This window comes from Heptranchias perlo, chromosome 23, assembly GCF_035084215.1.
Source record: "Heptranchias perlo isolate sHepPer1 chromosome 23, sHepPer1.hap1, whole genome shotgun sequence".
In the NCBI taxonomy this organism is placed as follows: Eukaryota; Metazoa; Chordata; class Chondrichthyes; order Hexanchiformes; family Hexanchidae; genus Heptranchias; species Heptranchias perlo.
In genome coordinates this window covers 4,831,418-4,847,369 of record NC_090347.1, presented here as the reverse complement: position 1 = coordinate 4,847,369, position 15,952 = coordinate 4,831,418, and the positions used below count along the sequence as shown (strand labels likewise).

The window sequence follows — 15,952 nt, the reverse complement described above, 5'->3', positions numbered from 1 at the left end:
CCCAAAAAGAATTTTTAAAAAGTCATTGCCAAACCTGCTTCCAGCTTTATCCAACTACAAGCTTACAATCCCTGTGAGTGTTTTTAAACAGTAAGAGTTGTTTACATCTTACTCTTTCACTCTTGTAACTTAAATAAATAGTCCTGGCCTTGAACTCAAAAGAGATAGTTTTATTTACCAACTTAAACATAAATACAACTACAATTTACCAGCAATGATATAAGGCATACATAGATTTAAAGCAATACATAGGTTTAAAACAATACTAGCAATAATATAAGATGTACATAGGTTTGTCTAAACATGCAATCTTAATAGTTGTGCCATAGAGAAGGTGATCAGTCTTCTTCCTATCAGCACCCACGTCACGGAGTTTTGAGAATTCTAACTAAACGGGGTCTGTGGCTGTTCTGGGTTTGTACACCATCCTCACCCACCTTTTATCCTATTTAATGCCATTTGCGCGACACCATCATCTTCAATATAGAGATGTTGGGCTCGATTTTCAAATGAAAGTCCGGGTGCGCTGGGGGAGTGGGGGCAGTGAAAATCATAAAATCCCGAGTGGGTAAGAAACCCGGCTCTAACCCGCCGACTTCCGCGTCTCAAACAGACGCATCTATGTGCGCACGCGGTTCTGGAATCCGGAAGTCCCGCCGGCAATTAAAGCCGGCAGGACGATATTTAAAGAAGCAAGTGCACCTCATTGAGGTACTTAAGGTATTTTATTTGTTACATAGTAGGTAGTTAGAACGATTTTCAACTTAGCTGGGCGGCTTTCCCACGGCTTCTGATTCAATAAATTAAATTAAATAACATTTCGCAAAGTTAAAAAAATAAATAAACCTACCTTTCAAATGATCTCACCTGCACCCCCCTGCTCCAATGTCTCACCCCCCGATGTCTCTTCTCCGATGTCTCACCCCCCGATGTCTTCCCCCCCCGACGATGTCCGATGTCCCCTCGATCTTTGTCCCCCCCTAATCTTTGTCCCCTCCCCCCGATCTTTGTCTCCCCCCCACTCTCTGTTCCAGCGCCGGATGACGTCTCTCTCTCTCTCTCCCCACCACAGCATTGCAGTTCCTGCTGCTGGGCACGAAACCCGGAAACAAGATTAATGGGCATCAATTACCTCGCAATTGCATGGGAACAGTAAGATTTTATTATCCAGGTTTGCTGCGCGCCCATTGACCCTCCCCACCGCCATCCCGCCACCATTTGAAAATCGAGCCCGTTGTCCCTAATTCTTATCTCATCCACCAGACAATGGATGAGTACAACCATAAGGCCATTTCATCACAAGATGTTTCAGACTTTGAAGCTGATAACACATCCCTGTTCCCATGAAAGCAACAAGTCTGCAGTTTTCCAAAAGCTTTGTTTGCAGTTTTAAGTTATAAACACACCCATGAGCCTTCGCTGCCCTCAGTTAGCCTATTTCTCAAAGCATGCTGGATAACGATACTGGATTATTTTCTCACAATCCCTTTGAGTAGCACTGCAAATGATTGCCTCCTGACCTGTACATTGGCTGGTTGAGGAAACAGTGGTGGCAGTGCTGATTGACCCAAGCACCTAAAACAAGACTTCAGAATGCCTATGCCTATCGTCTGCTCCATCACACTTCTTGTAGTAGCATGGCCCTCACTGTATCTAGTGCCCCCGCTGGGTCAATGCTGGTAACCCCCCCGCCCCCTCCATTGGCCTTGGAAATCGTGCTTCTTAGAAAAGGGGAGCATGTTAATTCTCTACACTGCCTTGTCTATCTTCCTTGAGTAGAAAGAGAAGAGCTGCTGATTATGTGGTTATGCAAAAAGGTTTATTAATATGCAACTTATGTCAGAAAGTGTGACCCAGCATAAATACCCGTCAAATGTGATTGAACACCTAGGCTAATAGTTAACTGCATAAAGGTACAACCACATTAAAAATTACTGCAAATTAAAAAATACCTCCCCCCAAAAAAATTATACATTTACACAAGGTACAAGCTTAACCAACATCAATATTTTACATTTCTTAGTATAGATTTGATTGAACACAAAACATATTCCTGGCAACTTTGATTGTGCAGTAACTAAAGCAAGTATCGTAAGAAAATGTACAACATACCTTGACTTAGTGCTAATGACGGTGCATAGGTCACGATGCCAAGATAAAGGGACTGGAAAGTAATAGAAAGTCATATTAACTATGATTTAAAGTAAATTATTTATGCTAAATGCCGTCTTTCTGACCTCAGAACAATTCATGACGACTTAAGTAGCCATTTTATCAACTTGACTTAAGCAGCTATCTTATAATTAAAAGCCTGACAAGAATCCATTGCCTAATACGCTCACTATTACAAAATCCTAGAAATTACTCTTGTGATATTAGCAGGGAACACTTAATGCATTCATAACATTCCCGATCTGCTGTTTTCATGCAGGCATTATCCGTAATTTTAAATGGGTTAATGGGGGGAGTTCTCCTCCACAATCCACGGTGGTGAATGTCGGAAAATTCAGGAGGTGAGGCCTATCGCTGCACATCAAAAGAAAAATGATTTCAAAGGCAGATTTTGTTCTGCATTATCTAATCCTCCTCTATCGTCAGGAATTTCCTCAGCCACTCTCCTGCTCCGCTGCTGTAACTTTGGCGGAAGTGCAGTGGAAATTCTGTTGACGTGCATAAATGGGGTTTCCACCGAACCTCTGCCAAAAGTTACAGTACTAGAGCAGGAGAAACCCCGAGATATTCCTGGTGAAATAGTTTTCACAAGACATGAGGACAATGATGATGACAATCTTCCTACCCCATGTACGTCTGGCACCATTGCCCCCCTCATTTTCACTCCCTTCATCACTAGTCTCCTCTGTCCCTTGCACCAGCTCAGAGTCTGTGACCCTGAGGGATTAAGATGAGGATACTGCACCAGCTGAGTCACAGTGCACGAGTAAGCAGGAGGAGTGGATAAGGACTCAAATCGCATAGGTACAACTATGGAAAGAAGGATGTTCTATGAACATTACACCAGTCTCCATGATGTGCAGTAGATGACATAGGTCACAATGGTAACCACTGCCCTCATATTCAGCAACATCAGGGAAACTTTTCCTCATTACAGACATCAATGGAGAATATGGTAACTTCATTAGAGTCTGCAACTGTTCCTCTTCCCCCAAACCCACGTCAGCACCTCCTCCTAATTGGAATCACAGATTGCAGCCCAGGAGGTCTTGGGGGACAAGCTTGAGCAAGCATTGCATTTCAGCCTTCAGATACTTTGGCTGGCTTGCAGGAGATACTCTCTCAAGGATTTCAGGATCTTGTGGGAAACATTAGATCTGCCATCCTGTTGATTCCAGGATTCAGCTGTCATGACAAGGGCCACCTCAGTTTCAAACCAGCAGCCAACCACTTCTTGTGACATTGGCATCTAGACAAAGTATGAGGATAGGTATTAGAAAAGCACCTAGGTATCCAGGGCAAGCACAGTGTTTAGAAGTAGATTTGGTCAGTCTTAATGGAAAATAAATGTGATGTTGCACTTTGATTTGGCTGTGATTAGATAAGCTTATAAGGTCTCACAAGGTCTGTCTGGAGTAACGTGACACATTTGTTAATGGAGGCCAGAAAGACAGATATTTAGGTATGGAATGATTGGAGTTGACAAGAAGACCGAAAGAAGTAGTGATAGAAGTTTTCAAATTGTACAATTTTAATCCAGGGAGAACATATGACTAATAGTGTATTTAAGAATCTGCCTTCCAGTTGGCACAAAAGAGCCCTCCAAGTATTGGTCTTCATGAGCATGGGTTTTAGATTCCTCAGCCTCCCTAGCAGCCAGACCCACCTCCGCCTGAGATTTCATTTCAAGTCTTTTCTCAATAGTGAAGTTGTGACGAGCACAGCAAGCAACCACAATGTGAGAGACCCATTCAGTAGCATACTGCAGTCCCCTTCCAGATCTATCAAGGCAGCGAAACCTTGCATTTTGAACCCTACTAAGTCCTCACAATAACCACTCCAAATGATGAATGGGCCTTGTATCAATGTTCTGCTGATGAGTTTGACATGATCAATGGAAGCAAGCAATATGCCTGGTTTCCCAGAAGCCATCTGGACAATTTACTACCTTTCCTGAATACAGCTGGGAGGCTAGAGTTCTTCATGACAAAGGCGTCATGACAACTCCTCACAAATTTGGCATTGATGTGCAGGATTCATTGTAGTTGGTCATAAGCAATCAGGAAATTCAAAGGGGCAATAGTAAGAGTCTGCAGTGCAATGTGGGGACCATCTAATGTCCCCTGAATTTTGGGAAAAACAGCAACATGATAGAACTGAATTGCTCTGTCAAACTGCTGCCAAGGAATAATCCCAAAATGGATGAACTCCCTAACTCTCCCATGGATAGTATCAATGACCTATTGTATGAGGCACCTTGAATTAAGTCCCTGGTTGCAGCTTGTAAGGAGCCTGTGGCATAAAAGTTAAGTGTTGAACTGACTTTGACAACCACTGGCAGAACTGTTTGGGCAGTTGATCTGGGCTGAAGATTAGTGTGGAGAAGGTGGCATAATTCATCCAGGGCTTCCTTAATGAATCAAAGTCAGCGAAGGCAGAGCTTCTTACTCAGTCCCTTCTAAGAACTCAGAGGCCTATAAGACGCAGGGTATAAAAGCAGGTTGGCCTCATTTTGTTTGATACTGCCTCACTTTCCTTCACTTTCTTCTGTTCTCCTCCTCCTCCATCAAGATTGCATTTGGTGTAAATCACCATAGGGAAAGCCATGCTGTTCTATGACATCCCTTAGTGTGGGTGGGGGTCAAAAATGTGCTGGAGACCAGAGAGTCCCTGCCTCTGACCGTTCGAAGTGCAGCTTAGTAGCTCCCCAAAGCAACAAAAAAAAATTCCCAATATATGCAGGCAAAAGTTGTTTAGGTTGCAGGCATCCTAAAATGGATTACGTCCACTAGGCGCATCTGCTCATAAGTTACACTAAGTGCCATGGGAGCGGAAATTATGGGAATTCAGATGTCTTAGACATCCATCTCATTTGTATGGTGGTGAAGAGGTGGATGGAGGGAACGGCCCCTCCCACCAGGTCTGGTAATTTCAGTGGAATCAAGATGGGTTGTAAACCTGGTGGAAATAGATCCTGTCCAAAAATCCAATCCCGAAAATTTTGTTGCACCCACATTACAACCCTATTTGGCCAAAAACAATGTTGCTATTTGGGCCACTGCATCCAATGCTCCATATTAACCTAGATAAGATGAGAAAAAGGACCAACTGCATCCTGAGGGGGCAATATCAGAGACATGAGCTGCAGATTCCCAATACAAATTCAGTCATTTTTATTCACAAGATGAAGGAATATCAGTATTGGGGAATCAGTAGCAAGAACTTCCAAGTCGAACATATTATGGATTACTCCAAAGTAAAATTTTCTCTTCTCTACCTCAACATTATGCCTTATCCCTAATTCAGAAGAGCACCTACCAGTGTGAAGTTGTCCATTTCTCACGCCAAATACTCTTGTGTCTTCTTATGTGAGATTGCTAGATTACAAGCAATTTAGTGCTATTGACTCACACCAACTATGATTTGAGTTGAAACTAATTTCTCATAGGACCCTTACAGTCAAGAGAGAGTGAAGACATTCACTTGTCTGGACTGTATTTGAATCCAGGTGACAGAGATGAAAGAATACTGTCCTAACATTCTTTCCAGCAAGGGCAGGGGTATATATTATACAGACTACTTACAAGACCTCACACAGCTTTCAACTATCAGTTAACTTCATTAATACTGCAAATGCGAGCCAAATAAACACATAATTCAAATGCTATTTGCCATTCCAAGTCATTCAAAAAAAAATCAAAACCACCTTTTTTGATGGGTTCCCAGAGCAACCATAAAAAATGGCCATCAACAACTTGACAAGCTTTCCCGCATCATAACATAAAATTATAAGGTAATTACTAATGTCCATTATGCCAATCACAGATAATATGAAAGGTTTTTTTAAATCTATCTTTTAACTTACCATATATATCAAGAAGCAACAAACAACTTGATATCTCACCAATTGTCCAAATCTTCTGTTAAGATACTGTGGGGGAAACATAACAATTCTAATTTTCTTCCAGCTTTTTAACTTAACAAGAGCAAATACTTCAATCCTGCGCTAACTTGACAGTTAAGGTTCTCCCATTATAGGCTCATTAGCATTAGTCTAGCCCCAGTGTAACATGACATTAGAATATCATAGTCATCTTTCAAGCAATACGTGCCTGTCATTACAGACTTTAATAGGCAAACTTTTTACGAACACCTTGGAAGATGCAGTTTCCACTGAACAGCCACAATGCATGTAGTACATGGAGTTTAGCAAACAATCGGTGCTGAGCTCCAACAGAGTTTAGCAGCTCAAGAAGCAGGGAATTAACTTTTTTTTTTATTCGTTCATGGGATGTGGGCGAGGCTGGCAAGGCCAGCATTTATTGCCTAATTGCCCTTGAGAAGATGATGGTGAGCCGCCTTCTTGAACCGCTGCAGTCCGTATGAAGGTTCTCCCACAGTGCTGTTAGGAAGGGAGTTCCAGGATTTTGACCCAGCGATGATGAAGGAACGGCGATATATTTCCAAGCCGGGATGGTGTCTGACTTGGAGGGGAACGTGCAGGTGGTGTTGTTCCCATGTGCCTGCTGCCCTTGTCCTGCTAGGTGATAAAGGTCACGGGTTTGGGAGGTGCTGTCGAAGAAGCCTTGGCGAGATGCTGCAGTGCATCCTGTAGGTGGTACACACTGCAGCCACGGTGCGCCGGTAATGAAGGGAGTGAGTGTTTAGGGTGTTGGATGGGGTGCCAATCAAGCGGGCTGCTTTGTCCTGGATGGTGTCGAGCTTCTTGAGTGTTGTTGGAGCTGCACTCATCTAGGCAAGTGGAGAGTATTCCATCACACTCCTGACTTGTGCCTTGTAAATGTTGGAAAGGCTTTGGGGAGTCAGGAGGTGAGTCACTCACTGCAGAATACCCAGCCTCTGACCTGCTCTTGTAGCCACAGTATTTAAGTGACTGGTCCAGTTAAGTTTCTGGTCAATGGTGACTCCCAGGATATTGATGGTGGGGGATTCGGCGATGGTAATGCCGTTGTATGTCAAGGGGAGGTGGTTAGACTCTCTCTTGTTAGAGATAGTCATTGCCTGGCACTTGTCTGGCGTGAATGTTACTTGCCACTTATCAGCCCAAGCCTGGATGTTGTCCAGGTCTTGCTGCATGCGGGCAGGGACAGCTTCATTATCTGAGGGGTTGCGAATGGAACTGAACACTGTGTAACCATTAGCGAACATCCCCATTTCTGACCTTATGATGGAGGGAAGGTCATTGATGAAGCAGCTGAACATGGTTGGGCCTAGGACACTGCCCTGAGGAACTCCTGCAGCAAAGACCTGTGGCTGAGATGAATGGCCTCCAACAATCACTACCATCTTCCTTTGTAAGGAATCTTACAACACCAGGTTATAGTCCAACAATTTTATTTTAAAATCACAAGCTTTCGGAGATTATCCCCTTCGTCACATCATGACATCTTCCTTTGTGTTAGGTATGACTTCAATTTTACTAGGGCTCCTTGGTGCCACACTCGGTCAAATGCTGCCTTGATGTCAAAGGCAATCACTCTCACCTCACCTCTGGAATTCAGCTCTTTTGTCCATGTTTGGACCAAGGCTGTAATGAGGTCTGGAGTCGAGTGGTCCTGGAGGAACCCAAACTGAGCATCAGTGAGTAGGTTATTGGTGAGTAAGTGCCACTTGATAGCATTGTCGACGACACCTTCCATCACTTTGCTGATGATTGAAAGTAGACTGAATGGGCAGTAATTAGCCAGATTGGATTTGTCCTGCTTTTTGTGGACAGGACATACCTGGGCAATTTTCCACATTGTCAGGTAGATCCCAGTGTTGTAGCTGTACTGGAACAGTTTGGCTAAAGGCGCGGCTAGTTCTGGAGCACAAGTTTTCAGCACTACAGCCGGGATGTTGTCGGGGCCCGTAGCCTTTGTTGTATCCAGTGCACTCAACTGTTTCTTGATATCACATGGAGTGAATCGAATTGTCTGAAGACTGGCTTCTGTGATGGTAGGGATATCAGAAGGAGGCCGAGATGGATCATCCACTCGGCACTTCTGGCTGAAGATGGTTGCAAACGCTTCAGCCTTGTCTTTTGCACTCACGTGCTGGACTCTGCCATCATTTGAGGATGGGGATGTATACAGAGTCTCCTCCTCCCATTAGTTGTTTAATTGTCCACCACCATTCACGACTGGATGTGGCAGGACTGCAGAGCTTTGATCTGATCCGTTGGTTGTGGAATCGCTTAGCTCTTTCTATAGCATGTTGCTTCCCGATCCCTAAATGCAACAATCCAGGTGTGCTCATCAGAGAACAGCTTCAACCATTCCAGAAAACCTGTTTCACTAACACTGATAAGCCAGTCATTGTGGAAGAAATATTAGCTGAGAAGGCAGCAATATTAATCTTATTAATATTAATCACTGTTCCCCCAATCGATAGGCCAGAAAAATAGCATGGTTGAACACTGCCAACACGATCAGTGTCTTGTCCACCACCTGTAAAACTACACTGGAGGTCAGGAAATGTTTGCATAATGTGGCAAAACAATGAAGTAGAAAATGGCCTTAAACCACCAAGCATGCAAAACCATGCATAAACTCTAAAAAAAAGGACAAAGTTAGCACTAGTCAAAGCAAACAATAAATTGATTTAAATCACTATCTTTGCCTTTGTCCCTTTAGTACATCCACTGTTCAGAGTTTGAGAACATGGCCTGGATTTTTCCCCTTTCTGTCACTGGGGCACATCTCTGGTGGGGGGGGGGGGGGGAAGGGGCAAGACTTTCGCCTGCAATAGAAACGTGCCCTTGACCCCAGCCTCTGGGTTATTTGAATATTGGAGGCAGGCTCCCCGGCCTCTGCCAAAGAGTCTCATCCAAATGGAGGCCAAGTTTTGCACTCGTAGGCTTTGGAGGCCTGCTGCAGTTTAGGGGTGCAGGCACTTTCTGTGCTGCCTGTGAAACTGCCACAACATTGTGAAAGAATCTTTGCACCAACCCTTTGGGCTTGAGAAATCCATCGCTCTGGGAGCAATTGCACAGGCCCTGCAATCAAAAAAAATTCCACTTCTCCCACTGTCTTTGGAATTCTGGACAATAGGCGTCCCTTGTATCTAGCGATGCATCTAATGATGCAAAATAGAGGGAAGTTCTTCAGAGGACGTATTTCCCTAATTTGCAATTAATTTCAATATGTCCACCAGGGAAATGGGGTTATGCACAGGAAAGCGGGGGTGAGATGGAGCCGTCACCAAGCAATTTTCCGTCCTGATCTGACAAAAAATTGGTGGGGAAGAGGGGTGGAGCAGGTGGGAAATCTAGGTCCCGGTCTCACGTATAGTGAAAGGTGCATAGTACAGGACAGGGGAACCTAAAAGTAAAGCCAAATAAATTAGCATAGAAGTCAGGACAAGGGAATATCACTGGGGATCTCATAGCCATAAAGAAGCCCATGTGCTAATTTTCCTCCACTAGCTAAAGGATGTAAAAGTCCATTAGAGAGAGCAAAATAGGGAGAAAGTGGGAACTGGAAGAGGAAATTAAAAATAGTTTACCTCATAAGTACTAATTATGTTTAGTCTGTAGAAGAGCGGAATGTAGATCAGACAAGTGGCTATCATTGTAAATAACCAAGTGAAGGCGAACATCAGAAACATCATCCCAAAGCTGTATACTTCAACCGGATTTCCAATTACTGTAACAATAATTAGAAACAGCTAAAGATTAATCTAAAAAAAGAGTATTTTTTGCATTTTCATATAGGTGTAAATCCATTCTAGTTTTGTTATTAAACATCAAGAAAACATGATTTATCATTTGCATCAACTTGGCAATATAGATTTCTAGCTTTCCAAAGTTGTTATTGACAGATGTCCATTTTTTTTCCACTCATTCTCGGGATATGGGGGTCGCTAGCAAGGCCAGCTTTTATTGCCCATCCTTTGTTGCCCTTCTTCTTGAACTGCTGCAGTCCATGTGGTGAAGGTACTCCCATAGGTAGGGAGTTCCAGGATTTTGACCCAGCGATGATGAAGGAACGGCGATATATGTCCAAGTCAGGATGGTGTGTGACTTGGATGTGGTGGTGTTCCCATGCACCTGCTGTCCTTGTTCTTCTAGGTGGTAGAGGTAGCGGGTTTGGGAGGTGCTGTCGAAGAAGCCTTGGCGAGTTGCTGCATGGCATTGTGTGGACATATAACATTGCAGCCACTGTGCGCCGGTGGGGAGGGAGTTAATGTTTAAGATGGGGGGTGGGTTGGAGCTGCACCCATCCAGGTAAGTGGAAAGTATTCCATCACACTCCTGACTTGTGCCTTGTAGGTGGTAGAGAGGCTTTAGGGAGTTAGGAAGTGAGCCATTTGCCACAGAATACCCAGCCTCTGACCTGCACTAGCAGCCACAACATTTATATGGCTGGTCCAGTTGAGTTTCTGGTAAATGGCAATCCCCAGGATGTTAATGATGGGGTATTCCACGATGGTAATGCCATTGAATGTCATGGGCAGGTGGTTAAACACCCTCTTGTTGGAGATGGTCATTGCCTGGCACTTGTGTGGCATGAACGTTACTTGTCACTTATCAGACCAAGCCCGGATGTTGTCCAGGTCTTGCTGCATGTGGGCACGAACTGCTTCATTATCTGAGGAAATGCGATTGGAGCTTAACACTGTGCAATCATCAGCAAATAGCCACAATTCTGACCTTATGATGGAGGGAAGGTCATTGATGAAGCAGCTACAGATGGTCCTAGGACTCTGCCCTGAGGAACTCCTCTAGCGATGTCCTTGGGCTGGGATAACTGGCCTCCAGTAACCATAACCACAACCATTTCCTTTGTGCTTTCTTTACATAGCACACATTTAGAAAAAACATTCCAGCACCAAGATCAAGCCCTTAAATTGGCAATAGAGCATTGTAATTCCTCGAGAACTTTCAGTAATCATAATGTGTTAAATCTCAAGCTGTTATCTCCAACAAGATGAAGTCAACTTTTTGGAGAACTTTACAAGTAAAATCAGAAGAGTGGACTAGAGTGAAAAAAAACAGCAAAGGCTATTGTGGACTGTCAAATGTACAAGCAGAGAAATACAAACAGTTTTATAAATTGTCCTTTGAGTTTTATCACCTGTTAGGATGTCTTTTTTAAGATTATGTGACTGTAATGAAATGAAGTGGTTGTTTTAATGGGCTTTAAAGACTGCATATGTTCCATCAGTTATTCCCTGCACCTGTGGGATTCTTAGAATCATAGAAAATTTATGGCACAGAAGGAGGCCATTCGGCCCATCGTGTCCGCGCCGAATTTCTGGCCTGATTTACAGGTTTTCTACCCATCTTCTTGTCTCTTCCTTTGGTTGCCTCCCACTGCCTTAGCTATTTACACGTTCTTTGTTTCTCTAATGTCTTTAATTTCTTTAATATTTCTTTCCATTCTCAGATATAAAGTTCATCTCAACCATTTTAAATGCATTACACGTCAATCCACCGATGCTTCCTCGCTTGCATTTTTTCCTTCTCCCTTCCCTTTGTTCCAATTCTACTTAAACGCATATTCATTTTTTCAGTTATGATGAAGGGTTGTAGCCCAAAATATTACTCTGTCTGCTGTCTCCACAGATGTTGACTGGCATGCTGTATGTTTTCTGTATTTTGTGCATTTGTTTCAGATTTCCAGCACTTGCAGTTTATTATTTCTTATTTGTTTTATTTGGCACTGTTGCCTAATTGCATGACTAACTGAAACATAAAATCAATCCCCTGATCAGATAAAATTTCTTCTGGGGTCCCAATTCAAGAGAACATTTCTAGCACTGCATCGGCCTCAATGTCTGCATCCATGGACATAATCGTTACCAAATTTAGAATTTCTAGGAATTTTCCCATAGGTTCTCCTAATCAGCCAACATAACTTTAGCGGAAGATTGGTAGAAACCCCATTTATATGGTTTATCTGGGGTTTCCGCCAATTGGGAGAACCCTGAGGAAATGCCCGGTGGCAGTCTACTATGGTTAATACGTATCTTTTCCTCAACTGACTCATGTTAGGCATGGGACCTACTATATATATGTCCACTCTTTTCAAAGGTTTGTTAGTACTGGGTAGAGAATGCAAAGGAGCTTCATTACAATCCTCCATATAAAACTTGGTCATATCTTTAAAGATGGTCATCCAATCTAGCAAACTGCCTTCAATAAATTTTACCCTTAACTTCCTGCAAGAGGTGTATCATGGGCCACCTTTAGTAATTCTTTAGTAGTACATTTGAGGTACCACTATCTCTCAAAAGTCCGTCCTCATAAATATAATATTCAGACTGTATGTCTCTAACATCTCAACCTCTAATATAGGGTCAATCTGCTGAACCTCTGCTAATTTTTGGTGATCTAAACTATCCAAGTTCCCCTGGTTAATTGCTTCTTGCCGATATCACATTTGGAAATCTCGGATTTGTAGACAGACTAGATCGGGTCTTCCAAGGCGTCACTGATCTCCTCCATTCTGCTCTCCTGCAGACTGGTCGGACTTACATCACGCTGCCCCAGGGGAGAGAGGATGGTGGAATGGGCGAGGCAAGCACAGACCTTTCTCAGAAAGTCTGCACATCTCATCCATTGCCACCTCCTAACCAGTACCCAACATGGTGCCTCAACTCCAGCTGGCCCAGACTGCCCCTGCAGATATGGAGGAGAAGCAAGGCCCTCACAGGCCCCAGCACCCAGAGGTCATCGATCACAAGAACCTCATGAGACTGAGAAAAGTACAAAGCAGCCTGCCACTATCTCTTTTGAAGCCACTGGGGTAGCACCATGTAATAGTTGCAGAGATAGAAAGAAAAAGACTAAATAGATCATAGTGGGATAGCACATGGGTGTTTCAATTATTCTGGTTTGTATGATTTGATTTTTGGAGCACATTAAAAGGTTTGTCACTTAAACCATTTCCATGTGCCCCATGACTGAATGGCGCTTCACAGTCTGGTTTTCATTTCATAGATGTGGACAGCGGAGATATATGTTGACGATCACAACTTGGAGGATATGGAAGCAGTGGATTAATAGTTACAGGGCTGTTTATGCGAGGGGGTTACTTGAGACTGTGACTGATTTCACATCACTGAAACTGAATCTACGAGCTATTAGAGCATCCTTTGTATCACGCGCAGCAAGATGACCTGCATGCCATGCGGTGGGCTCCTCATCTTTCTCCTCATTTGTCCTCCTCATCAGATGAAGAGTCCTGAGCGCCTTCTTCCTCCTGCACCTCCAGTCCTCTTTGCTGATGTTATTATGCAGGACGTAACATGATCCTCGAGACCCTGGCTTGCGAATACTGCAGAGAGCCTACAGACCGGTCAAGACACCTGAACCTCAACTTGAGCATTCCAATGGCTTGCTCAAGACACATCTCATGGTCAGATGGATACTGTTATACCTCTCCTGCTGTTGAGTGGTGAATTTCCTGTGAAGTGTCATGAGCCAGGATAGAAGGGGTTATCCCTTGTCCCCAAGCAGCCATCCAGAGGTTGGTCCCGGGGCAAACCATGGTGGGGATATTCGACTACCGTAATATGAATGCATCACGGCAGCTTCCTGGGAATCGTGCGCAGATCTGCATGAACCTTTTCTTGTGGTTGCAGATGAGCTGGACATTTATAGAGTGGAATCACTTGTGGTTCACAAATCCTCCTGGCTAGTCAGGGGTGCTCTGATAGCCACATGTGTGCAGTCTATGGCACTCTGCACTTGTGGGAAGCCAGCCAGAGGTGAACCCCAATGCTCGCTCAGTCTGGCTGTTATCATCACATGCAAAGTTGATATATCTGCTTGCCTTGGCAAATAATCCATCCGTCACCTGCCTGATGCATTTGTGCATGGCCAACCGTGACACCCTCACTATGTCTCCTGCTGCTGCCTGGAAGGATCCAGAAGCAGAGAAATTGAGGGCAGTGGTGACTTTCACTGCCACTGGCATGACATGGCAGCCGAGTCCAGCAGGTAGAAGGTCTTCCTCTAGGAGGTCGCAGAGGTTGGCGACCACCTGCCATGACAGCACTGCTCCTCAGAGAGGTCAAGGAAGCTGAGCCTCTATCTGAACACCCTGTTAGGAGTTTGACATTGAAACGCAAGAGGAAGTTGGGCAATTCACTCAATGGCTGATAAGTAATGTTGCTTCAAAAAAGTTTTTTGATATATGTTTATGCTGATTGCTTAACAAGCATTACATTGATGAGAAACATTGTTTGTACTGACCATTCCAACGGGAAGGAAAACTCTTAACATTGTGGAGCTGTTAGTTCTACAGGCATGAAAAAGTCAATCAAAAACCTATTATGCAGCCTTTATGTCTTTGACCCCTACTTTGATTCATGGTTTTGATTAATTGTATCTTTTCTATTTTTCCTTTCTCACAACTAGACTTAAGAGATTTATGATGTAACTACACCTAATGACCGGTGGGATTGTTACCCTTCCTTTTTTTTCCAATAATTTTTTTTGTACTATAGTCTATTTGGCATTTACTTCAAAGTGCATTTCACTGTTAAGAGTACATACATTTTGGAATATTATCTATAAACTTTAAAAATTGTACAGACACAACTTCAGTTTTAATGATGCATATCGATTTACAATGCTACGTAAATATCTTGATCTTGTATATTGATTAGATCTTTCGTCGAAAGTAATAAAAACACATACCGGTAATAGCAGACAAGAAACTAGAAGCCAACGAAAGAGCAATTGGGTACGCAGAGATTTGTCTGTTGAGAAAAAATGATGATGCAATAGTTTTTAATTACATGAACTTGCACGTTGATCATTTTTCTTTTACAAAAGGTAAGTTCTAAAAGTTTATTTGTTCCTATAAATTTTCAAATTGTGCTTACCGGTTTCCTACCAGGAACTCTTCTGTTGTTTCTTGTCCAGTCCTACCACGTTTAAGAGCACAAAAAATTCCAATTGCAGCAGAGACAAACAGCACAGAAGCAAAAACAACATAATCCCAGACCTGAAAGACACTATTGTCTGCCATGGCTGTTTCTTTTATAAAGGTAAAAGCTCAAAAGAACAGCCTAAGTCCAATATATCTGCTAATAATCAGATAAAAAAGGTTAAAGGTCCACACCTGCACTTCTAAAGATATGCATATAGGGCTCAATTTTAAAAGGGCGGCGGGCGGGGGGGGGGGGGGAGATTTCCGGGACAGGCTGACTGCCTGATTGACAGGCTGGCTGCTGACAGAGGCTGCAAATCCGAGGGGTGGGGGGAAAGAGAGAAAAAGAGACCTTGTCGGTCATTGCAAGGGGTGGGGAGACAAAGATGGGGGATAGACATCGGACATCGGAAGCGGGGAGGGGCAGCAGAGAGACATCGGACATTGGAGCAGGGGGGTGCAGGTGACATCGTTGGTAAGGTATGTTTATTTATTTTTTTACAATGTGAAATGTAATTTTATTTAATTTTACTTTATTTTTCATTGATCAGGCCAAGCCAGGCGCTAATCAAAAGCCATGGGAAAGCTGCTCAGGTAAGTTCAAAATCGTTTTACGTGGCCAATATGCCAAAAATAAAGTAACTTAAGTACCTCAATGAGGTACATTTGCTTGTTTAAATATCATCCCGCCGGCTTTAATTGCCAGCGGGACTTCCGGGTTCGGGAACGGCACGTGCACCCAGATGACTTTGGGTCATGCACATTCTTCAGCGGGTTGGAGCAGGGAATCCTGCCCGCTCCGGATTTCTCCAATTTTCTTGGCCCCTCCGCCCCCAGACTTGACTTTTAAAATTGAGCCTATAGTTGACTGTTTTTTTACTGCATGTAAGAAAATC

At 43.5% G+C, this 15,952-nt stretch overlaps 1 protein-coding gene across 1 annotated transcript in view; it reads right to left on the bottom strand.

The window, feature by feature from the left end:
* Positions 1 to 15,155, bottom strand: part of LOC137341444 (sodium-coupled monocarboxylate transporter 1-like) — a 95,047-nt gene extending 79,892 nt beyond the window's left edge. Inside the window, exons 1-5 of the mRNA XM_068004557.1 lie at positions 15,010 to 15,155; positions 14,822 to 14,883; positions 9,679 to 9,818; positions 6,038 to 6,103; positions 2,113 to 2,164 (exon numbers count right to left, since the gene is read on the bottom strand). Coding sequence (XP_067860658.1) covers positions 2,113 to 2,164; positions 6,038 to 6,103; positions 9,679 to 9,818; positions 14,822 to 14,883; positions 15,010 to 15,155 — 466 coding nt within the window. The remainder of the gene's footprint in view (positions 1 to 2,112; positions 2,165 to 6,037; positions 6,104 to 9,678; positions 9,819 to 14,821; positions 14,884 to 15,009) is intronic.
* Between the last annotated feature and the right edge of the window lie 797 nt (positions 15,156 to 15,952).